Source organism: Triturus cristatus, chromosome 8 (genome assembly GCF_964204655.1).
Source record: "Triturus cristatus chromosome 8, aTriCri1.1, whole genome shotgun sequence".
NCBI lineage: Eukaryota > Metazoa > Chordata > Amphibia > Caudata > Salamandridae > Triturus > Triturus cristatus.
This window is the reverse complement of record NC_140591.1, coordinates 1,179,015,526-1,179,041,658: the sequence shown is the minus strand read 5'-3', so window position 1 is coordinate 1,179,041,658 and position 26,133 is coordinate 1,179,015,526. Positions and strand designations below refer to the sequence as shown.

The window sequence follows — 26,133 nt, the reverse complement described above, 5'->3', positions numbered from 1 at the left end:
CCCCAAAACCCAAACCCACCCTGAACCCTAAAATTACCCCTGGCACCCCAAAACCCATACCCACCCTGAACCCTAAAATTACCCTTGGCACCCCAAAACCCATACCCACCCTAAACCCTAAAATTACTCTTAGCCCCTCCAAAACCCAATTACCCTTGCTAACACATTTACCATTCATGCCTTTACAACGAAATTCGTTGTAAAGGCATGCGTGGTAAAAGCATATGCATTGTAATGCCATGCGTTGTAATGGCATTGCGATGTAATGGTAGTTGCTTTGTAACAACCTCGTTGTAATGTCAATGCGTTGTAACATCCGCATTGTAATGGTTGTTTCCCCCCCAGGTGTGGGGCGGCTCACTCAGACATCGTGTTTTGCACCCACCCCAAAACATGAGCATCAGTCTTTCTGTGGGGGTGGACGGAGAGGCCACTAGACACCAGAGGATAAATAAACCCCCCAAAATCAGGTGGGCTCCCATTGACCCTGGTTTGATGCATGCCTGTCATGGGCACTAGGCCCACCCACAGAAGTGAGGTAGCGTTTCTTATCAGGACAAGTGGAGGAATACTGGCTGGTAGGAATTTTGTTTATTCCTTTGGTTTCCAGAAGTTTACATCACAGAAATACAAGAAAAATGAGCGATTTTAATCAGTTTGAGATTTGCAGGGCATTGCGGGTAAGAAAACGTAGAGAGGTACATGGGAGGTACATCACCCTGGGCTCCCCTGGGTGTCTAGTTTGCAGAAATGTCTGGGTTTGGTAGGTTCACTTGTGGCCACCGAGCCTGGTGTCAAGTACCCCAGCTCCCCCATTAACAAATCAGTTAAAGTGGAGATGTCTTTAGGTTGCGTTTTGGGATCTTTATTATCGCAGACACTAGGCCCAGCCACACAAGTGAGGTACCATTTTTATCAGGAGATTTGGGGGAATGCTGGGAGGTAGGAAATGTGTGGCTCCCTCTAGATTCCAGGAGTTTTCCCCACGGGAATGTTAGGAAAATGTGTGTTTTTAGCCAATGTTCGAGGTTTGGACGGTCTTCTGGGTAAGAGAACCTGGTTAGAGCCACACAAGTCAGGCCATCTTGGACTTCCCCATGTGTCTAGTTTTCAGACATGTATTGATCTTGATCTGACCATAACCCCTGCATTAGAATTCTAAAAGGGTGCCAGATCACACCTCTCGATTCCCTTGTGAGCTCCACTACGATACTGACTGTATAGAAGCTTGTCATTCCCTGACTCCCTCGCCTTCCCCAGTGTGTAGATCTCAACTGTCTGAACAGGTCCACTGAGGGAGAATTGGTTTATAGAATTCTGTACAGACCAGTATTAGTTTTGACAGACCCACCTATGACTTCACATATGATATGAGATTATCTTGTCTTGAATTTGTTATTTTACTGTTGCTTCACTAACAACCCAAACCTTACTGCCCTTTTATGTATATTGATTTTAGAGGGCCAAAAGAAAGACCAGAGAACAGTCTGAGAACATAACCCGAAGAAACTCCTCTGGACAAGCATCCTCAATTAAACACCACAATGGAGACCTGGTTGAAGCAGTTACTCTGTATGAGGTTGTCAGCATGGGCAAGAGAGCGATACAGGTGCGTTAAATACAAGTAAATCACATTCTTATATTCATCACAAGCTTATTGTACACGATTTTCTACTAAAACCTACAAAACAACATCAGGCTGACGTTTTAGTTTTTTTTTTCCTTTTTCTTTTCATTGACGATAACAATCAACAATACAGATTTCATAAGCAGTACAAATTTCAGATCACAGTAATCCATTACGCCACACACCTGGATAATTTATGTAAATAACATTTCCATTTTGTGGGTCGTTCCTATCTTTCAGGTTTACGGTTCATCAGGAGAAAATTGTGATGGTAATCTAGGTGGTTCACAGATATCCCCCCTGTATGCATTCCATTTTCCCCATATCTGCATCCATTTTTTCGGGCACCCCTGGATCGGTATACTGTTTTCTCTCTAAACATGCACCAATCCATGTCATTCTTCCAATCCTGTACTTTCAGGACGTCTTGTGCTCACCATTTCCTTGCTATGTTTCTCTTTGCGACCATATGGCCCAATGCTACCCATGTCCTCTCTTTACTACCCAAGTCTGTTGTTTCCCATATATTCAATATGCAGCATTTGGCTTCCAGGACTATTTCTCCACCCAGTACTTCCCCCATACACCGGGCGATATCATTCCAGTATTTTTGTATATCTGGCATTCTCATATAATATGGAAAAATGTGCCCTCCCTGCCACACTGTCTTCTACAACTGGGGTTCTCTATATATTCCATCTTGACCACGGCGGGCCCCGTGACATAGATTCTATGCAAAATCTTGAGCTGCACCAGTTTAAATCTAGAGGATATTGCAACCACCTTTGGTGATGCCAGTGCTTCTTGCCAGTCCTCCTCCTCCAGTCCCGGTAAGTCCCCCTCTCATTTGTCACGGAGTTGCGAAAGAGGATCAGGTGAATGATTAATCAATTTCAAGTAAGTCATTGAAATGCCCTTTTTTGGCATATACACTTCCAGCAGTCTATCTTCAAGTGGAGGAGTAACTCCCTCCGGAATCTCTGTCTGTAGGGCATGTCTTATCTGTAAATACCGGAATCTTTCAGTTTTCACTAATTCATGCACTTGTTTGAAAGTCGCGAAGGGTCTCACCGCCCCCTTTTTCCACAGATCCCCTACTCGAGATATCCCGATGGTATCTCACTTATCAAAGCCCTCAGTTCTCCAGAGGGAGGCCAGTTGTTCCGTATTCCACAGTAGGGTGGCCAGTGTAATGGTGTTTGTCCATCCCATACTAATGTACACCTTGTGCCAAACTTGGACTGAGTGTTTTGTGGGGCCTGTCAGGTGGAATTTCAACGGCCTAGAGTATAACGCCTGTGTACAATTACTTCCAGGCAAGAGCCATCTATCCATAGCGTACCCTGGGTCGTGTGGAGGTCGGTACACACAGTTATTGATGGCAACCAACTGTGCCGCCCAATAGTACTTTTTACTATTTGGTAGGCCAATTCCCCTGTCATACCAGCTTTTAACCAGTTTTGGGAAAGCAATTCTTGGCGGACTGCTACCCCATAGCAAAGTTCTCTGTAAACTTTCTACCGATCTAAAGTAGTTACCAGGCACCAATTTAGGTGAGTTTTGAAGGACCTACAGAAACCGTGGTAACAACATCATCTTAAAGAGTGCTGCCCTACCTAATAGCGACAGTGGAAGAGTCTTCCAGTGTTCCACATCGTGTCTCAGTCTCTGTAGCAGCGGCAACAAGTTGGATGCATAGTATAATTTAGGGTCTTTAGTGATGAACAGCCAAGATATTTGAAACCATCCTTGGCGATCGCCACCTTGCAGTCCTTGGGCATAGGGGGCCGGTCTCCTTAAAATACGAATAGGAGTGATTTTGCCCAGTTAATGGTGTAACCTGAGTATGTACCAAAGTTAGTGAAAATGTTTAGTACCCTGCGCAGGGATATCTCGGGAGAGGCCAGGTACAGCAAGATATCGTCAGCATAGAGTGAGATACGAACTTCCCACTCTTCCGTCCAGTGTAATGCCCATATTATAGGATCCGTACGGATCCAGTTTTCTAATGGCTCTAACGTTAATGCAAATAAAAGCGGGGACAAGGGTCAACCCTGCCGGGTCCCTCTATGGAGAGGGAAGGCAGCCGATTTTGTATTATTTACTACAACTGTTGCAAGGGGGTCTGTATATAGAAGTCGCACCCAACCGATAAATGCTGGACCAAACCCAAGTTTCGCAAGCACTGCGCAGAGATATGACCACTCTATGATATCAAATGCCATGGTGCCAGGGACACCACTACTGCATCCTCTCTTATGGTATTCGCCCGCCCCATCACCCTGTGTAGTCTCCGCAAATTTAAGGAAGTATTTCTGGACGGCATAAAGCCCGATTGGTGTTTTAGGTTTTTCAACAGACTTATGTTTTACACTGTTTAGTAAATTGATTGTTGTATTGACCAGTGATTTCTAAAATCCAGAACTTTATTTTCCTTAACATTTTACAAATGTGAAATAAAAAGATTTGTATGTATATAAAATAATATTGGGTTAGGGGATCGCTACTCTGAAGAGCCACAAAAATACCTCTTGGATCTCATCAATTCAACTACTCGGACTCAAATCCTTTTTATATGAGACTACTTGCACTGCCAATAAGGGACTTTAACCCGCTCTGGGCTGGTTCAGGTGTTGACAATAATTGCAGGTTATGCCACAATTATCAAGAATCATGGTTTCTTTTGTTATGCTGTTGCCCTGCTTTAGATCATCAAAGACGACTACTGCTAAAGCCTATTTTTTTGGCAGAGGGAGTTTGTTCTTGTGCACAGGCATCTTCCTTTTGCTTCAGCAGCAGATCATCTGGGGTGCTGGGGAGATGTGCTAAATTTGGGAATATTGTAAATTAATCTTTATTGAATGGTCGGGCGACAGCCCTCCCTTTGAAACAATGTCAGACATTAATTACAACGTTTGTAATATGTGCTGGGCTACCTGCTCAACAGTCGGAAAGTAAGTAAGATCGGATTTGGAGAATGGTGTACTCCGGACAGACAGTGCTCATTTATCGGGCTAAAACCCTCTTAGAAAGAACGCAGTTGCACTTTTAAGTGTCCCCTAAACGAAGATTATACTGGGTGTTTTGGTGGGTACCCTTGCATTTTGCATTCCCCCTTGGAGAGGGAGGTACCAGGAGGGCAGGCCTGAGGAAACAGGAGGGACAATCCCAGTTATCATTAAGCTTAAGTGGGTATACCGGAGGCACTAAATGTGATAGCTCTAGTGTGCAATAACCACTTTGTCCCTCTTTATTGTATTGTTTCATTGGTGTATTCGCAAAGGCATTAGGTATCAAGGTAACTTGGGTCACCGTACTTACAAAACAGCCCACTGTATTCATTGCCGACCTCGTATTGTGAACATCTTTTTATACTGACAATGAATTTAGTGGTTATGTAATTACGTTTTACCTTATGAGTGAAATTGTTTATTTTAGATATGGTTAGATCTCTGCACTCTTTCACTTTAAACAAGGTATACTGCGGAGACTACCCGAATAATGGAATTTTGCTAACTTTATTGTTAATTAAGTTCTTTGAAAATTCAGTGTATCATGTTGATTTTGTTTAAAATTTTTATGCTTTTAATTAACTATTCAATAAACGGATTACTTACTCTGAAGAGCTGATGATAGAGTTAGACATGGGAGAGCTGATATGGTGGGTAGTGTTTTTCTGGAAAGCCTATGAAAAGGGAAGTAGTGGTGGCGTAACAAAATTTGGTGAATGGATTTAAAATGTCACCAAAGCTAGCTACATCATAAGTATTCCAAGCTGCTGACAGAGCAAGGACCCCCTAAAGATTTGGTCTGCTGAGGCCAGTGTTATGGCCGTAGGTGAAGGTGCCTTATCCTGGACGAATGATGGTGGGTTGGTATTTTGCACTGGGGAGTAGATGTGGTTGAGTGAGTGTAGAAGATTTGAAGCTGTGAGATGTACCATGCCTCCACAGAGGTGCTTAAGAACATATTTGAATTTCAGTAGACAATGGCTCCTAGAGTGTGGATGAACATTTTGATGGTACACCACAGCACAGGAAAGTACTGAATTTAAAATGAAGCGAAAGAGGAGGTAAAAATCCAGTGATAATTCAAATGATGCATCATTGAACCAGATGGGTTCTAGTAGGTCACTCTATTACTCAGAATCACCTGAACAGTTTTCTCTTGGATACTGTGTACTGCCAACAAAGTTTAAATGGCCCCTATTTTATTATCGGTGGAAAAGATGAAATACTTGGATCTGTGTTAAAATCAAGAAAGCCATATCAGCATCTTCACTGCAAAGAGGCCATTACCATAAAGTGTTTTATTCATATTAAATGTGTTCTAACCACAATATTACCTAAAAAAATGCTATTTTTCTGCATTATTACCCTTTTTCAGAGGGAATACTCTCTGCACTTTCCTCTTCGTCACCATCAGAAATACTCCATTTCACTCATTTCTTTTGTATCAGGATAGCTGACAAACTCTTTTCATAACCCCTCGTCCCTTGTCCCTGTCTCCCTCTCACAACTGCTGATTCATCCCCAACAACAGCCCCCACTGTAAACATTCCTTTTATCTTAGGATAATTAAATGTTTAGTAAAAATATTTTTTTTAATTTTTTTGTTATTGAAAGTACAAAAGCCATTACAAAAATAGAGGACAATATCACATAAAGTACTCCCCGCCCCCCACCCCCCACCCCCTGTGCAAGAAACAGCAAAATTGGCTTATGGTGAAGAAAGCCCTAATTCGTTAAAACAACTTCAGATTATATCTTTAGTCATCAAGAATAAAAAGAGAAAGATATAGATGTTGCATAATTCAGAGACTAGTCTCATGGAAAAAAGGCTCTGCATTTAGTAGCTAGGCTTTTAAGTGACACGTGAGATAAAAAATAATGGCAGAATAATGACCCTATCGGCGACTCCCCAAGCGTCAAAAAGGGAATTACTTCTTACTTTTTCAGAGACCCCGATAGTTGTATCTATCTAAGCCAAGCACTTAAAGGTTCCCAGATAGCGAGACCCTTCTTTTTTCCCCGACTACCCTTCCTGGAGAATATAGCCTTCTCAGTGTGGCATGTTGATATCAGTCGGACCAGCCAGTGAGAGAATAATGGAGGATTTGGATCATCCAAGATGAGGCTATGCAGATGCGCAATATAGTCATTGCCACAAAGATAAGTGCACCTCCACTCTTTCTGTTAATCTCATTTTGTGTTCCTAGTAGAACAATCGTTGGGGTTAACTGGATATTCTGAGAGAGGACTCTGGTAAAAAAAAAATCTTGTATCCTTCCCAGCAAAGGTGCAAGATGGGGGCATGTTGCAAACATATGTATTGAGTCTGCGCTAAACTCTGAGCATCTAGGGCAGAGCGTTCCTGTCCCCGTTCCCCATTTGGCAACTCTGCTAGGAGTGATATATAGAAAAAATGCGCTCTTATAAAATTGTGCCTGCAATTTAGCGGATAGTAGATCGCTCTTAGCAGATTGCACAGCCTGATTAAAGGTGCTATAAGGAATATTCAGTTTCACCTGCCATTTATTAGCAATGGTAAGCATATCATCGGGCGTTAGACTAATTAACGTGGCATAAATATATCCAATTCTTGGTAGTGTGGGTTTTTTAAATTTTTCAATAAATCTCTTATGGCAATATATTTAAAAGCTTCTTGTTCACTCAAATGATATGACATTTTAAGGCCTAGGAATGTTTTAATGCCATCTGCAGTTATCAGATCTCCCATTTTTAGGATTCCCGCTCTATACCATCCTTGAAGATAGGGAGTCCCAAAAATTGCTGGTAAATTAAAATTGTTATAAAGGGGAGAGTAATAGTTCAGTCTACCAAGCCCTAACATTTTACCGATGTTACAGAAAACTTTATAAGTACCCATCAGGGTCTTAAATCTGACCCGTTTATAATATCCAAATGTAAGTTGTCGCCAGAGACATCCGCGGGTCTCTTCTCCTAGTAGCAGTTGGAAAGGAGCTGGGGGACCTGCAATTGGAGTGCATGATTGTTCTTGAAGCAGCTCCACGCTATACTGTAGGACCAAGGCCCAGTAGTAAAATCTTAAGTTTGGGAGTTCCCAGCCGCCTCTTTCCCTAGGAAGGGAAAGCTCGTCTGGGTTGAGAGTATGCCCAAACAAATTGGGAAAAAATCTGGTCAAATCTCTGAAACATTACTTTGCCAATCTCTGAAGGGATAGCCTTGAAAAAGTACAGTAGTTTAGGAAAGTAGGTCATCTTAATGACATTACATCGCCCCACGATAGTTAGGTGCAGATTATTTAGCAGTTTAAGCGCCCGTTTGGTTTCTATCGCCAACGGGATCAGATTTTCCTCTACTATCAGGTTTGTATTAGCAGCTAAGGAGACCCCCCAGATATTTCGCTTTCTGTACTACTCGACAATCTACTGTTTGCAATAATCTGGGTTTTACCTTTGTTAAGAGCATACCCCGAGATTTTTCCAAACTTTATTGCCTCTTGTTCTAATGTATTAATTGTCCTTGAAGGGTCAGGGGTCACTACCGCCAGGTCATCGGCATAGGCCTTGATTTTAGTGCCCAGCCCAAATCTGCTCACCGCACGTATAGATTGGTTGTTTTCTATTGCTTTAATGAAGGGATCTATATACAGTGCGAAGAGCAGAGGTGAGCATTGGCAGCCTTGGCGAGTCCCCCATGAGATTTTAATCTGCTCAGTTAGTGTCCCATTAATAGATATATTAGCTGTGGGATTGAGATAGAGGGCTTGTATGGCCCGAATTGCCTTAGGCCCAAAGAGCATCTTTCTCATGACAACCCAGAGAAATGACCAGGAGACCCGTTAAAACGTTGTTTCAGCGTCGAGCAGGATTAATTACACCAGGTCTCCTGATACCCGAGCTGTGTCCAATAAGGTGATAGCCCTGCGGATGTGTTCCGTGGTACTTTTTTTGGGTATAAACCCATGATGCCACTGCGACACCAGGGGTTCTATCCTTAGGGAAAGTCGCATTGCGAATATTTTGATGTAGATTTTCGAGTCGCAGTTTATTAGAGTTATTGGTCTATAGGATCCCATTTCGAGTGGTGACTTATCTTTCTTAGGGAATATTACAATCTTGGCATTAGACCAGGAGGCAGGTGGAGGTGCCCCATTAAAAATAGAAACTATCAATGATGTAAGGAGTGTGTTTAACTGATTTTGTAGAACTCAGCCGGGATACCGTCGGCACCAGCCGCTTTTCCATCAGGTAGGCTGGCCATCTCATCCCATACAGGAGGTTCTTCTAATTGATCGTGATCTTCTACACTGAGCTCTGCTACAGTGATTTTGTCAAGATATTCAAGACATCCTCTCTCAAATTTAGTGAGCCCACATTTTCCTCGGAATAGAGATTCTGGTATAATTCACAGAATGCTTTTCGAATCTTGATTGAGGCATTCGGGATCTCTCTTGAGTTAAGTTGGATTGATAGAATCTCGTTAGCAGATACCTGTTGTCTGATTCTGAGGGCCAATTGATGACCAATGCGGTCTCCACATTCATAAATGTTCTCCCTGGCAGCAGCCAATTTAGCGGCGGCTTTCTCAGCAAATATAGACCCAGTTTCAGCCTTGCTAACTATTACTTCAAGTTGAGCAGTTTCAATTTCAACACCCAATTGAACTGCCAAAGTTAATTTCTCTGCTGCCTTTTTCATCTTATCTTGCAGTTTCAAGAGCTGTTCTTTCTCTTCTTTGTTTTTCCTTATAGAGAACTGCAAGGTATCCCCTCGGATGCTTGCCTTGAATGTATCCCATACGATTCTCACTGTTGCGGACCCTATATTTAGCTCTAAAAATTCTTTGATCCACCCCTGCATATGCCTTTGATATCCCTCATCATGGAGTAAGGCTTTTTCAAAACTCCAATTCAAAGTCTCCTTCCTAATACCCAGCCCCCTGATGTTTAAAATGAGGGGATTATGGTCAGACATGAATCGGGGGGCGATCTCTATCGAGTAAGCTTAGAGTAAAGAGGAGGAAACAAAGAAGTAATCTAATCTTGCAAGGGAGAGGTACGGGGCTCAGAAGTATGAATAGCCTGGCTGAGTAGGTTTTGGGGTGGCCCACACATCACTAAGCCCATGGGTTTGTATTAAGTTGATCAAAGCTTGATATACTTTGGGCTTTCTACCTGTATAGGCCAGTGATCGTTTGCTTTCCAATTGCTAGGTAGATTAATGTTTAGGTCCCCATAGATGACAATGGGGAGTGGCCAATGAGTGAGTTTGCCTGTGATCCAATTAATAACCCCGGGATCATCCGTATTGCTCCCATAGATAGAACAAAGTGTAAAAACCAAATTGGGAGGGAGATGGCATTCACAATAACCCATCAGATTTCACCCTATTTGAATTCAATAGGTGTCTATTTTGTACCAAAACCCCTACCCCTTTTGTCTTTGCCCCCTGTGTGGTTCCTCCAATAATCCTATACCCCAAAGAATTCAGCAGATGCTTCTGGGATCCCTCCACGTGTGTTTCCTGAGGTTCCAAAAGCTCCTCCCTACTAGTGCTGCGTATCTACTCCATTTATACATTTTTCCTTTTCCCTTTCTCTTTTCTTTGTTTTCTTTGTTTTTTTCCCACATTTTCCTGAATTTTAATAACTCCTAACAATATCATAATTTCAAGTAGCGTGATCCCGACCACCACAGTGCAGTAACCCCCCTACTCAATCCCTCACTCCTCCATAAATAGAGCAATCAGGATAGCCCTGAATGATGGTTGTCAGTGAGAGCTCCTTGCCGCTAGGCCGCAACTTGTAATTTAACAAAGAAAAGAGTCGGCCTAGGTCTATTTATACAATGTATGTTGAACACAAAAGGAGGAAGGAGAAGAAGCCCAAACTAACAAAAGAATAAAGAACACAACCTATAACAACAGGGTCATGGTCAATTAAAAAGAGTGCCCCCAGCCCCTAATAATCTGCCGGAAAACCCCAGAATGCAGTAACATCTCCATCAATTAAGTGCAACAAGGAAAAGACATTCCATTAGGCTAATACCTATTCACTAATTATCATGCTTCTCTCATACTATTTAATTTTGTCTAGACTTTACTTGCTCCTTTTTTAGCCTTGACCTCCCCCAGGAATTCCCCTGCCTTGACCTCAGACAGAAAAATCAGAGTGAACCCATTCAAGATAACTTTCAACCTGGCAGGATTCATTAAAAACACTTGGGCTCCTAGTTGCTGAAAGGGGGTAATTAATTGGCGCAGGTGTCATCTGCATTCTACCGTTGTGTGACAGAAGTCAGGTTTGCCGAAAAACATCACACCGTTCGCCCTCTCCAGTGAGTTCGGACGGGCTTGATCATAAACAATTTGTCTAAGAAGGAAGTTCCCAAAGAACACTAGGAATGCCCTGGGTTTTTCTCTGAGTGAGCTGCTGCCATCTCGTCGTTGTTTCAGGTTGAAGGGGAAGTGGTGGGCTTGTTGGACTTCGTAGTCCCAGTTCCAGTTTGATTGATCCGGGAAGGTTTCACGCAAATGTTTCACAATGTTGCGCCTTGGGTTGTCTCCCTTGACTCCTTCCAGGATGCCTAGCAGGCTGAGATTGTTCCTGCGCTGTCCATTCTCCTGCTCCTCCATTTTCATCCTTATATCCGTCAGGCATGCGTCATGAGCTGAACCTTGTTCTCTTAGGGCAGTAACATCTGTTTCTAAACTCTCTGTACGGCCTTCAATCATGCTGACACGGTCGCTGATGTCAGTACATATTTTATTTAACTTTCGCAAGCCCCCTTGCAGCTTTTTAGAGGCCCCCTTAGCTGCTCGGTTGTCGGAGTGGACCTCTTCTTGAAATTCTTTGATAGAAGCTAGGATTGAAGCTAAAGAGGGTTCAGCCAAGTATGAGAAGTTGGCCTGGCATATGCTGTCCACTAGTTATAGGGGACACCTTGCACCAGTCCAATTCGACTCTTATGGTGATAGGTTAAAGACAACCTTTAAAGGAAGCTATCCTAGTGGTAGCTGTGGAGAGCAGCCTTCAGGCTAAGTCTTGAAGGAGTGTTAAGCTTATTGTTTTACCATAGATAACCTCTTGAATAACCAAATGAAAGAGAAGTCCACACAGGTATATATTTAAAATATATGTATTTATTCTAAGAATAATCCCACTAGTCTCTTTATGAGGCTGGAGGTAAAGATACAATTCAAACAATCATTGATAGTTACAATAAATAGCACTGGAATCATAGGGCCCCAGGGGGGGACCAAACCATATATCAAAAAAGTGGTATAAGAATTACGACAATTCTACAGACAATGCCTAGGGCATTTAGGGTCGCTGGCCCCTTGTGAAACCACCCAAGGTAGTGAGGAAGGGGACCCACGGGAGACGCGTGCAGAGGCAGAAGCTACTGTCGGGATCTCTATTAAAGACTATGGAGAATGTCGCGGTTGAATTTTACAAGATTTAAAAACACTTCTAGCAGGAGTACAAGTTCAATACTTTAGAGTTAAGCTTTTGAAGGGCCCACACCCACGAGTTTACCGAGGTACCACTGTTACCTGCCCCAGGGAAGCCGGGTGCATAGGTTGTTTTCGATGTTGGGTCACGGGCTGATTTTCAATGGCAAAACGTGAAGAACTGCTGCTAACAAGAAGCGTCGTCGATGTCGTGAAGATTGTAGATGTAGATCTTGAAGAGAAGGACCTGAAAGCAGAGGGGACAGAGTCTGGGTCACGGCACAGTGACCAGGGGGCTCAGGAGAAAGAGCCCTTCAATGTCGGGTGCTTCCAGGTGGAAGAGGTGTAACTTGGTTCGTCAGCCACGGGGTCTAGGAGGCGTCAAGGAAGGCCAGCTTCTGGAGGGCGACTGTCCCACGAAGGATGAGGGTCGCTCCGGTGTTAGTGTCCGGATTGGATCCACTAAGCCTTGGCAACCGCAACCCACGCAAGAAACACAAAACAGCTACTGGTGCAGACCCACGAGGTCTGAGCGAGGTCTCCAGCGAGGAGACTGAAGAGCAGGCCTGGAGCAACCAGGGGAACTCTTGGAAGTGAAGATTGACCTCCGCTAGGGCCCACCAGTCGAGAAAAGGGACCGCGGGAGGCAGCAATTTGGCGTGCGTAAAGATGCGGCCACGGGTCGCCGGAGCGGGCTAGGGCGTCGATCTTTGGCACAGATGATGCTGAGAGGTTGGCTCAATAATGGGCCAAAGCACAACTTCCCCACTCGTCGGGGTCGGGTGCTGTGCAAGAGGTGGCCGGTGTCCTGGGGTATTGGGGATCTCGGCACCAACGGGGTCCACGGTGCTGAGCTTTGCTGTGCACACTCACTGGCCTCTGGGATGCTTGGAAACCCACCTCAAGGTAGGAAAGAGTCGTCGATGTCCGTAGGAGCAGCGAGGTTCCAACCCGGTCACTTGCAGTGTTTCAGGTGCCTGCCAAGCAGGGGGGTAACTCCTTTACCCCAAGGGAGATTTCTTCCTTTAGCTGTGCGGCAGCAAGTCGAAGTTCAAGTCTGTGAAGTTCAAGAATAATCTGAGGCTCTGGGGGCCCTGTATTCACCTTTATCCAAAGTTTAGGGGAGTGTCCAGATCAGAGCCCACCAATGAGATTTCAGGCGGGAAAGGGTGGCTACACCCTCTCCCCTTTGTGTGGTTTCCCGCCTGGGCAGGGGACAGGATGCCCCTGAACCGGTTTGAGGTGGTGTATGCAGAAGTAGGCACTGGAGAAGCCTACGTGCAAGTCTGAAAGACATCCTATGGTGCACCCACCCAGTTCCAATCCACGTAGTCTGTCTGGGGAGGTGGGAGCACCTCCCTGCAACAAGATCCCTATTGTCCAGCTGCCGTGGCTGGAGTTCTGCCCAGCAACAGGCAGCCAGAGTCGTGTGGGTGGCGGGTAGCATCTATTTTGTACTACGTGTGCACTTTTAAATTGGTGTCTAAATTCTGCCGCTTTTCCCATATCGCCCCTCTAGCAGGGGGGAATCATGCCCTCAGTCCAATGGCTGGATTGGGGGTATGATTCCTACATGTTTGACATCAAACACGATATGGTTCTGTGTAGCCATTCTCAAGTTATCACGCTATCGCGATTACTTATAATGCGGTTAAGAGTATATGGTATGGCTGCACTACAAACAACCCAGCAATAGTTTTACGAAGGTTGCAGAGGGGCCCTACTCAGTTAGGGGTTCCCCCTCACACACATCTCAGCACCCTGCCTTGTAGGATTAGCAAGGCCTGCCTTAGGGGTGACCTATGAGGATATATGTGTTGTATTAAGTGGGATACAGGATACCTATATCCCTGTAAGAGGTGCAAGCACCACCTTACCCAGACTACAGTAGTGGTCTGGTGGTGTCAGTTGTTTGTATGGCTGTCCCAGGCGTGGCACAATAAGTGCTGCAGCCCCTGGTAGGCCTCTGAGGGACCCATGCCCTGGGTACCTAGGGTACCATCTACAAGGGGCTGACAGGGTGTCCTCAGTATCCAATTGGTAGGTACCTAAGGTACTCACATCAGTTTAGAGAAGAAGCAGATAGGCTGGGGTCCTGGATAGCAGGATCCCAGCCAGACTAGTCAAAACCCATTCAAATACCAGCAAAAAAGTTGGGAGCAACCGTATAGTCAGATTCCACCTTCCTGCACCAAGTTTTCTGTTGCTGGTTTAATATTTTCCCAGACCGAGGTCTGAACCTGCCTCTTCGCAAGGGGGGTAGGACATTTGTGAGTCTGAATAGTCCCATTAGAGTTGACTGCGCCTTTTAGATTGGTTTCTGACTTTCTTCTGGCGCTGCACCGTTCCGGTACCTTTAGAGGGATCCATACTGATGTCTTCGCTTGAGCTAGTTAGCTCTCCATCAGAGGTCATCAGAGAGCCATCCGAGACAGAATAGAAGTTTTTGCCGCTGATCCCTGGGGTCCAAGGGGCTCGCAGGCAGGGATTAGGTTCTACACCAAGAATATAATCCGCGATGCCTGTTGCTAGGCGTTTTGTCCCGGTCTCGGTTTCTAGTAACTGAATGGTGGAGCCCGAGGTTAAGGAGGCTAAGGAAGCGGAGTCTGGGAGTAGCATTGAGCCTGAGTCTGATATGGCTCGAACAGCAGCTTCAGAGGGAGCAGTAGTAGAGAGTAAATTGGCAGATAGATTCACTGAGGCCACCAGTCCTTCTGTACCACTTTGAGCTTCTGGCTGCTCACTGGGGGGATAAGTTAACTCCATTTGCTCTAGCTTTCTTTTAGTACTGTAGGCTTTGAATCAAGATTCAGGCTCCTTTGTATTTCGGCAAGTGTGTTGTCTAGTTCGAGCTCCGGGGGGGGTGCGAGATCAAGAACAGCGTATGGTGCTAGTGTGAATCAGAATCAGAATCAGAATCAGAAACAGCTTTATTCGATTTTTAAGATTCAAAACCATAAAAGCAGATATACATCAGATTTCATACATTAAAAACAGACTTTCAAAGTTAAAAATAACAGCATAGTAAAAATGAGCTAATTCATAGAGATCCTGAATCTAATAACAGTTTTTAGGAACGTAGAAACCGAAAAGATAAGAAATTCATCATCTAACATTTGTAATCTGACCAGAGCCGCTCTACATTGTCTCAGCCCTAGCTTTTTTAAAACTGGTCGTAAAATACTTTTTCTAGGTTCCGAGTAAAACTTACAAAAAAGAATACAATGAAGGGAAGATTGGACAGAAATATGGTCGCAGGGACATGGAGTAAGTTCCTTGAGCCAGCAATTCTTCTCAGGGAATGTAACCATTCTATGAAAGATGTCAGCCCTAAAACGAGATAGCAGCATACGGGTATAGCAGCTGGGGACTACTTTCAAATATGGTTGTATACCCTGGTTAGTGATAAGTAGCTGATTGGCCATAACAGAACTCTTGCGTTTCTCTAACATCCAGCGTGCCTCTGAAAGGAAATGCAGGCAAATTTGCTTGAATTTCCTTCTAGAGAAATTCGTCATGCTTGCTGGAGAGTTAAAGAACTCCGGATGGCCTAGCTCGGTAAAAAATTTCCTTACATAATTAAGCCAGGGAATTTTCAATGCTCCATGTAAGCCTAGGCAATCCTTTATTATTTCCCTATTTAGGGCTGTCTCAGTTCCAGACCAGACTTTATGCCACAGCAAAATGGGCTCCAGTTTAATAAGGTCAGCAATGTAGGGCACACCCAACTCTTGATGACAGGCATAGGAAGAAGTTGACCCCGGCACAGCCAATAAATACCGCAGGAAAGTATTCTGACAGATCTGAATTTGTGTGCTTGAGGTATTCACAATCCCCCAAATTCCTGCACCATATATTGCAGTTGATACACACTTAGCTCTATAGATATCGAGCAAGACTGGTACCGGGCGGCCTCCGACCTTATTTGAGAAATGTTTGACAGCCCCAATTGTTCGTGAGAAAGCTAGCTTTCGGGAATCACCTGCCGCGATCCAAGTTCCCTTACTGTCAAAAGTGATACCTAAGTACGAAAAAGTATTAACAGTCATGATTTTCATGTTAGATAAAAATGAATTACAACTAAGACTATTCTTTTTTGTACAACACATATTAAAAGTTTTGCTTATGTTGATCTTTAGGCCTCTACTGCCCATATATTCGGAGAAACTAGTGATCGATCTCTGGAGACCGATTTGGGTCCGGGCCATGATTACGGCATCGTCTGCGTATAGGAGAATGGGGATAAAGGAGTTGCCAATTTTAGGGTAATCCTGTTTATCTGCCAGGAGGTGAGACGCGACCGAGTTAATATATAAGTTAAATAAAAAAGGTGCTAAAATACAGCCTTGTCTCACGCCCTTTTCTATAGAAAATTTGGATGTACAATCCCCCTTTTCCCCATAACGTACCCTTGCGCCCGCCTCCCGATATAGTTCTCTGATGAATATGAGGAGGTTTGGGTCCACTCCCATTTCCTGCATAGTTAGCCAAAGTTTATTATGATTAATACAGTCAAAGGCCGAACTTAAATCCACAAATGTAAGAAATAAGTTCTCTTGTTTTGCTTCGACGTACTTGGCTACAAGGAGTGCTAAATTCAGACCTTGCTCAATTGTGCCTAGACCTTCCCTAAAGCCGTATTGAAATTGGGAGAGAGTAGCTGTGTCATTCACCCATACTTGTAGTTTGTCGAGTATGACTCTCCCCGCTATCTTCATAAGTGAATCAAGTAAAGAGATCGGTCTGTAGCATTTAGGTGAGCTACGATCTCCTTTCTTGAAAATAGGTACTACAATGGCTTCCTGCCAGGTCTTTGGGAACCCCGTTTTGGTAAAACTGTTAAGAACGTTGGTTAGCAGGGGGGCCCATAGCTTACTGTTAGCCTTGAAGACGTCTACGGGAACACCGTCCGGCCCCGGGGCCTTACCTGCTGGGCTCTTATTGATGGCTGTCATAACTTCCTCCATAGTAAAATCGATGTTTATTGGATGGGATACTATGTCCTTGCTACCTGGATTAAAATCCCCTTCTATCTCGACCTGAGGGTCCTTAGTGTAAAGTTCACGGAAGAAGGACAACCAGCCTTCTTCCGAGATTGCTATTACAATAGAGTCTGTGGAATCTTTGGAAAAAAACGGAGCATTCACCGCTTTCCAAAATGCAATATTATTTTTGGAGATACAGGTTTCCCGTAGAGTGCTCCAGGCTTCCTGTTTAATTTGCTTTTTCCTTTTTTTAACAGCCTGTTGGTACGCAGATCTGGCTGATCTAACTTCAGCCATTACCCTAGGCTCCCTTTTTAATTGTTCCATTAAATGAGCGTGAGTCTTGCTACACTCTCTATCAAACCATCTCTTGGTTTTGTTTGCCCCAGAGTGCAGTGATCTCGTGAGTAGCTTTTTAATTTCCTCCGAGATGCTAAGGAAGGCATCATTGACTTTGAGAGGCTCAATGAGCTCTGCAAGACAGATATTAAATTCCTCTTCCTTTGAGCCAATTAATTTGCCTAGGAAGGCCACTGGTTCCACTTTGTCCCATTTAAGGGTATAGCCGTTCTTCTTCACAAGTTCAAGATTGAAGTCGTACAGGGTCTGGGTCTTAGTAGCCATGTTCTGTTTACCCAACATTAAATCAAGGGACATTCTAAGCGGTAAGTGGTCGCTCATTGCTATCTCACATGTTTCAAACGCAAGAATATAGTGAGAATAGCGTTTGGATATTAACATAAAGTCAATTATTGATTTGCAACCCCGTCCAATGAATGTGGGGTTAAAAGAGACTGGTGGGGAGCATAGTTCGTTCACAAAACCCAGGTCCAGGGAGAAAAGAATCTCATTAAGGTGTTTTCCCAGGGATGTGTGTGAGAAATGTGTCACAGTGACATCATCCATCTCTCCCAGTCCACATAGGTTGTGATCGCTCAATGGGCATAGGAAACAATTAAAGTCGCCCATCCAGATCACACAGCTATCAATGCGTTCTTTTTCATCTATATTTTTAAGGCTCTCAAGTAGTTCTTTGTAGGTCGAGGCCCAAGCATCTTTCGGAATGTTATTATAGAGATTGATCAGGTTAATATGTTCATTGCCTCCCAGTGTAATATGCAAAATCTGGTAAAAGGTAGAATTGGAGAAAAAAGAAATCTTAGTTTCCTTTAAGCAGTTTGAGACATAAATACAAAGGCCTCCTTTGTTTCTCCCTCTCAGAGTGTGTACCGCTGGTGTATGGTAAGTGCGGTAGCCATTCATATGAATAGGCTCAACCGTCCAGCATTCCTGGAGGCAGACAATCGAAAACTGTTTAATAAAGGAAGCACAGTTTATGTCGGCTAACCTGGTGGACAGCCCTGCAACATTCCAGGATAGAAATCTGACTGAATGGCATGTATCGCCCTCTGGAGATGAGATCACTATGGGAGTTGCGCCAGGAGCGCCAGATTTGGTGGATTCGCTGCTCGACAGTGAAGAATGGTCAGTTTTCTCATTGTCCTCAATGTTAATAGGGATAGATCCTACGTTGTTCTTTAAGGAGGTTGGCGGTTTTACAGGCCATCGGTTAGTCGCTGAGGTTGATTTATCACCCACTGTGGCTTCCCCCACAGGAACAACAGCATTAAAATTTAGGGGTAGTCAATCGACCATGTCCAAACAGCTATACTTGTTTGACAGAGGGAAGGTCTCCAACCAGCCTTGTCTGGGTATAGGCAGCATACCTCTTGCCTTGTTTGTATGTATATTTGATCTCCCTACTAATTCCCACTGGTTAGTTACTAGATGATGAGGATAAAAATAATCGAGAGATAGTGGGATGATATTTGTATTAGGGTCAAAAGATTGTGCGTGCTGGATATATTTTACAGCCTGAGTGTCCCCAAAATTAACAATTATGCAGTCTCCCAGTATGTCTTTACTCCTTCTACCCACCCAACTAACTCTCCGTACAAATAAGATTTTGGTGTGAATGTTGGGCGGGAGGGGTCGGTTGAAATTAAGCCAATAGATAGTTTTGTTCCTGAGTTCCAGATAAGACTCGTTGGTTTTTCCCTGCAGGGCAGGTACTCCCGCCAGTATAATGACGTAAGGTGATGATTCTGGGGGAAGGTCTAAGGTGGGTAATTTAGGAACAGCATCTTGGACGGGAGCAGGTCTATTTGCTACCTCATGACTATCTTGTGGAGTAAGATTATTGGTTTTATTATTGACTTCCAATGGGTTCTGCTGGGACTTTACTCCTGCATGAGAATTTTGGAGGCCACTTCTAGGCGTGGTTTTTTCAGTGCAGGCTGTGTTTGCACGATTGACCCCTGTAAGATCCGGATGCTTGTCGATTAACGGCAAGGCCATAGGGGGAGGGGTTTTCTCTTTTGGGTTACTGGCAGATTTGGCAGAAAGTGGGTGTTCATGGGGCTCTCTAAGTAGGTCTGTCCTCAAAAATTTATTAATTTCTAAACTAGCAGAGGCAGTCTTTTCTAATTTCTGAAGACGCTCCTCAATCTTGGAAAGTCTATCCAGGATTAAACGGGTAGAATTTTCAAACACCTCTATTATTTTAGCCTGAAACCCGACATCTAATTGCCTGGCCGGATCTGAGGTAACTTCATTCAGAGGGTGTTCAGCAGCGCCCAGGGTAAATTTAGAGACAGATGTTTTGTTTTTATTTTTTGACCCTCTTGTTTGTCTCCCCCCTTTTATTTGCGGAGCAGCCTTGGTTTTCGGTTTTGCTCCTAAATTTAAGGGAGAGGAGGAGGAAAGTGAGGTAGCCTCGGTTATTGCATGCAGTTGTGCGCGAGTAGAAACACCTTCAGTTAGATTTTTAGCGACAGCCGTAGTATTCATAGGTGTAGTTGTCCTAATAGAATCTCTGCGCCTATTACTGTTGCTGCCAATAGTTAATTCCATACTGAGGTCTGCACTATCATTATCACTAGACAGACATTCAGTTGGTATGGGGTTAGTAGTGGTTACCCCTGGTGTAACAGATGAGTCGATTTTCCCTAGAGAAGAACGTTTGGTTGTAAAGGGGTCAAGCGATAAACGACGCTCAGTAAGGTCTATCTCTCGCTCTAGGATGTTTGCAGCTCTAACAATAAAGTTGTCCAGGGTCCCTGCCATGGATGTACTAGCGGCGGCATTTTTATTTTTAGACATTGTTCCCGCCTAAGAGGATGAGGAGGACTCAGTCTCGTACACTTACTATGATATAAGGGGGGTGGCCCAGCCCAGTGTCTCCAGTCTCGAACGGCCTCAAACGGCCCTGTCTTTGCCCAGTCTTAGCCCGGGCTGCGTCCCGCGCTGCGGGAGTGGGATGTTGTTATTAAGCCTCAGGAGGGCGGGGCAGCAGGGAGAGCGGACCGGAAGCTCGTCGACGGTCTAGCAGGGACTTCTGGGAAATGGAGTCCCCGCACGCTCGCAGCCCCACTGCAGCCACACGCCAGATGCCGGTTTCCCTCCTCCGGACTCCTCCCAAGCGTGGATTGTGGTCCGCTCCTCAAGACGGGCGAAGGGGCACCCGCGAAGCGGGTGCGCCGAGTGGTGGTTGGGCGCCAAGTAGGAGACAGGTAAGCTCCTCCGTTTAGATCCCTTGTGCAAAACCAGCAAGATGTCCCGCTTAATTCACGGCAAAGAGGTGTTTTTATGCCTCAGGAGGGCGGGGGGCGGGGCAGCAGGGAGAGCGGACCGGAAGCTCGTCGACGGTCTAGCAGGGACTTCTGGGAAATGGAGTCCCCGCACGCTCGCAGCCCCACTGCAGCCACACGCCAGATGCCGGTTTCCCTCCTCCGGACTCCTCCCAAGCGTGGATTGTGGTCCGCTCCTCAAGACGGGCGAAGGGGCACCCGCGAAGCGGGTGCGCCGAGTGGTGGTTGGGCGCCAAGTAGGAGACAGGTAAGCTCCTCCGTTTAGATCCCTTGTGCAAAACCAGCAAGATGTCCCGCTTAATTCACGGCAAAGAGGTGTTTTTATGCCTCAGGAGGGCGGGGGGCGGGGCAGCAGGGAGAGCGGACCGGAAGCTCGTCGACGGTCTAGCAGGGACTTCTGGGAAATGGAGTCCCCGCACGCTCGCAGCCCCACTGCAGCCACACGCCAGATGCCGGTTTCCCTCCTCCGGACTCCTCCCAAGCGTGGATTGTGGTCCGCTCCTCAAGACGGGCGAAGGGGCACCCGCGAAGCGGGTGCGCCGAGTGGTGGTTGGGCGCCAAGTAGGAGACAGGTAAGCTCCTCCGTTTAGATCCCTTGTGCAAAACCAGCAAGATGTCTGTGCTAGTGTGAGAAAGTGGCTCTGTATATACTGTTCCTTAATAGGTACAGGGTGTACAGAGTCCACAGTCCCCCAGGGTTGACAGAGGTTAAAGTTAGATATAACCTTACTCTCTAAAGTGGTAGCTTGGTCGAGCAGTAAGGCAGTATCAGAGGACAGTGTAAAGCATTTGTTGTACACACTCAGTCAGCTAATGGTCTCACACACTCAATAACTGAACTCTAGGCCAATGGTTTATATATAAAAAAATATGCTTGTTTTATTTTAGAACCAACAATTGGATTTAAAATATACTTTCTCAGAATGAGATGCTTTATTTAAATACTTTTGCAATATGCAATTGACTTTTGTAAACAGTTACAAGTGGTTGCAATAGGCAACTCTATTTTAAACACAACAATGCATTGAGCTCAATGGAAATTTCAAGTTATTTGCAACAGATTACTTTTAGGATTACTTTTGGAATTCCAGGACTGGATCCTAGATTCAGTCCTGGGTCAGTACTCAGAATCAAGTGATGAAAGTCGACTTAATTACTGTGATGATTTTTAAACAATATTAAGCTATTTTAAAAGTTGACACTTAGAAAATATTTCAAAGAAAACAGTCAACGATTCCCTATGGAAGAACATTCAAGTTGCAGGTACAGTATGTTCTCGTTCCTTTTGTAATCCAGTACTGGGTGCCTAGACTCAGTACTGGTACCTTTATCCAAAACAGGTAAGTAATTACGTTTTCAGATATTATACGATTTTTAAAGAATATTTAAAGATTGCAGAAATTGACAGAAGAAATTTCACAGAAAAACAGTCAATGATTTCCTATGGGAGAAAATTGGGTTACTGGTAAGTACAGTTGTAAGTATTTTTCAGAGTCAGTGCTGGGCATCAAGATCCAGCACTGGGAGCTCACCTAAGAGCAGGTGAGTATTTTTGTTTTCGTTACTCGGCTGATTTTTGGTGAATATTTTAAGATTTGAAAAGTCCACAAGTCCAAATAGAGTTATCGGTTTAAAGGTAAGTACTCGACTGGCAGAGTTGAGGTTCTGGGCATAGACTCAGGGGTCCCCCGGGGTCGGGTAGGTACAGTTGGTTCACCCTCAGCGACTCTAGGGCAGCCGGGTGCAGAGAGAGTTAGGCCCAATGTTATCCTATGAGGGATAGGGGGGCCTTGGTTGGTGGCTGCTGACTAGCAAGCCACGCGGCTGTGGGAGCTGGGCTCCTGGTCACTTACTCAGGGCAAGTGGGGAAGTAGGTAGGTGTAGAGGTTGCATTGCCAGGGACACTCAGGCGGCTGGGTGCAGGGTGCTTTTGAGCCTTCGGGCGCTCAATTGATTTCAATGGGAAATCTCCGGTTAGAAAAAGACTGCAAGCTCGGGGACGAGGATTCTTCAGATGCCACCACCACTTCGAGAGGTAAGTTGGGTAGTTGGAGAATAGGTAGGTACCCTGGGATTGGGCACAGGGGGCCGCGGGTCGCCGCGTGCAGGGGTGCCTTTTGGTGTCGGGAAATCTTACCCTCTGTTGATCGCGGTAGGGGTGCACCTTGTTCTGAGGCTGCAGGCTTCTTCAGGAGTGTCGAGGGAGGTCCTTGGGTGCCGGACTCGAGGTCACAGTCGCCGTGGAGTCGTCCTCGTGGTCTTTGTTCACTCCGGCACTGGCCAGGCTTGGCTGGTGCAGAGGGTGCTGGGTTCGCGGTTCCGGGCTGCTGCCAGGGATTAGAGGTAGGTTTTGAGTAGAGCATCTACTCATGGGAGTCCCAGGGGCTTAGAGCCAAAAGGTAGCCAGGTCCTCCGGGGTTTGTGAGGTTGCTGGCCACAAGAGATGCCGGGTTGGAGCAGGAGCAGGTTCGAGGGTCGACAGGCCGGTAGGGCTGGGGCCAAAGCAGTTGGTGTCTTCCTCTTCTCAGCAGCTGCAGGGCAGGTCTTCTTTCTTCTTGCTCTTCTTTGTATTCTGGAATCTGGGGAAGGAAGGTTCAGGGTGCCCCTAAATACTAGATTTAGGGGCGTTACAGGTAGGTGAAGGGCAGGGACCAATGGGTCTCTGTCCTGGGGTGGGTATACCCCCTATCCTGCCTCTCTCCTGTGGGAGGGGGGCAGTAGCCTAGTCCTGATAGGGTAGGGCTTCCCATCTTCAAGATGGCGAGAGCCCGGAGATGTGCTTCACCTCGCCTCCCCCACCTGAGGGGTGGGGTTGGCAGGCTGGCACAACCCCTGTCGCTTATTTGGGGTTTCTGGCCAAGCTTCCCGCCAGAGTGGGGGGTTGCAGTGGCCTGGGGAAGCTCACAGAGGCGGCATGCCCATCCTGGGGGAGGAGATTTAGCACCTCGGCCAGGATGTGCATTGTTGCAGGCCCAGGAGAGCAGGGGCTCTCCCACCCAGGGGTCCAGCAACAAGTCTGCTGTGTGGCAGCCAAGGCAGCCTCAGAGCAGACGTGGATTGTAGGTTAGGTTTAAGGGGGGCATCTCTAAGATGCCCTCTGGGGTGCTTGGTACATTACATCCCACACTGGCATCAGTGTGGGTTTAATGTGCTGAGAAGTTTGATACCAAACTTCTCAGTCTTCAGTGTTGCCATTATGGTGCTGTGGAGTTCGTGTTTGACGAGCTCTCAGCACCATGTACTCTTAAATGGCAGCACTGCACTTACAGTGCTCAGGAATGGACCTGGGTACTGTAGGGGCACAGGGCTCCTGCTCCTGTGCCCACACCATTGGCATAAGGCACCCATCTAGAGGGGTGGCTGATGTATGCCATGGCAGTGTAGGTGATGGGCATGGCACATAGGGATGTGTGCCATGTCGACTTTGTTTTTTCTTGCACCCAGACACCCAGCCTGCAAAGGCAGTGTGTTTGTGTAAGGGTACAGGGCCCCTAAGGGTGGCACAATGAGTGCTGCAGCCCTTAGGGGCCTTCCCTGGTCACAAGGCCCTGGGTACCTAGGGTACCATTTACCAGGGGCTGACATGTGGCCAGGGTTTGCCAATTTGGGTTTTGTGTGTTTTAGGGAAGGAACATAGGCCCTGGGCACCTGATTGGCAGGAGTCCAGGGCACAATCAGTCAAAGTATATTCAGCAATTCAGCAAAAAGTGGGGGCATACCATGCAAAAAGATGGCACTTTCTCACAGCTAGTAATGGCATCTTGGGACCAGAGAGCATTTTAGCAATGGTTGACTGAAAGCCCTCTTTTGCACCCCCACCACCCCTGAGTATCCCCGTGGCTCTTTTAAGGCTGTTAGCCTCCCGTTTACCTTTAGGCGGGTTATGCGATGCAGTTGCCTCCCCAAGAGCAGTGTTGGCTTGTGCGTGTTGAACTGCCTTCATCTTGGTGTCTTTCACAGTTTTGGCTCCTTTTGAAGACATACTTGGGCTCCGCTGTCGTCTTCTTGCCGGTAGCTCAAGTGTGCAGGATATCAGGGGAAACACAAAGGCAACAATGTAGCACAGCAGCAGCCAGCCTCATAAAAAGAAGTATAACGCTCGTCCTAGAGCGGCAAACCCGCGGCTGTTGTCAGTATCCAAAGCGTTTCCCCTAGCACGAAAGTGGAGCCGAATCACTTGCATTCCTGCTCCCTCCCAGGTTCAACATCGCCGGTCAGTCCGCATAGCCGATGGACGATGTGCGCGGCTGAGCGGCGCAGGTTCACGCTGACACCATCTTGCTCATTTTTTTTTTTTTGTTTTGAGTTACTGTTATTACACAGTAGGTGGTATCTGATGGTCCACCTCTACAAGCACGATACGCAGCATCAACGCCTCCCAAGCCTTTTTTCAACAAATGGGAACAGTTGCAAATCAGGGGCTATGCCGATGCAGACATACTGATACAAGATCTCAGTATCGTAGACATGCAGCTTCTATGTCACATTGTAGTTTTTTGCACTTCTCAGGGTAAGGGAAGCTCCCAAAGGACAACAATCCTGGACCACACCAAGTGCCAATTCATACTATAATCCAGAGTCAGCAAGGATAAGATAAATGATCATAACAACAGAAACCAAGCTACTATGTACACTGTGATGCAAAGTTCCTGGTTCCCTCCAGAAAGTCACCGGAGAGCAAATCAACGTATTCCAACCATCCATCGCCAATGCAATACTGAAAGACCGATACACTCACACCAGTTATACAATTGAAGATACCGTGAAGACACTGGGACTTCTTTGCCATTCAAGGTTTCCCACAGCCGAAGAGGCAATTGATTGCATCACATAGCCAATAGGAAGCCTCACGTTGTGCTTTGTCTCCAGATACACACTGTAGGAAGGTAGGATCCTTCTAGTATGGTTACCCCCACTTTTTGCAGTATGTTTTTTTCGACTAGTCGGACTGGGATCCTGCTAACCAGGACCCCAGCCACTGTGCTTCCTCCCCCAATTTGCTATGGTAAGCACTTTGGTACCTCCACAATTGGCTACTGTGTACCCTTGTAAGTCCCTAGTATATGGTACTGAAGTACCCAGGGCATAGGTACGCCAGGGGTCTCCCAGGGGCTGCACCATGTATTTTGCCACCCCTGAGATACCACTCAGACTGTGATTACAGGCCTGTCATTGCAGCCTGTGTAAGCTGGTCCTGGCACCACTAACAACAGATATAAGTTTCCTTATATATGAGGTCACTACACTTAAAACCTATAAGTCACTCCTAAGGCAGGACTTTCAGTCCTGAAGAAAGGTGCTTGGTTATAAGTGTGAGGGTGCCCCTGCATGAGCAGGATACCCCTACAAACCCCGGAGTCGATTCTCCAGGCTCTGTAAGTGCGGTCAGCCATTTTAATACATCCTAAACCCTTTCTTGGGTATAAAAGGGTT

The 26,133-nt window shown here is 45.8% G+C and overlaps 1 protein-coding gene across 1 annotated transcript in view; it reads left to right on the top strand.

The window, feature by feature from the left end:
• LOC146805567 (cohesin subunit SA-2-like) overlaps nucleotides 1–26,133 on the top strand; it is a 627,511-nt gene that overhangs the window by 27,088 nt on the left and 574,290 nt on the right. Inside the window, exon 3 of the mRNA XM_085622843.1 lies at nucleotides 1,460–1,609. Coding sequence (XP_085478969.1) covers nucleotides 1,460–1,609 — 150 coding nt within the window. The remainder of the gene's footprint in view (nucleotides 1–1,459; nucleotides 1,610–26,133) is intronic.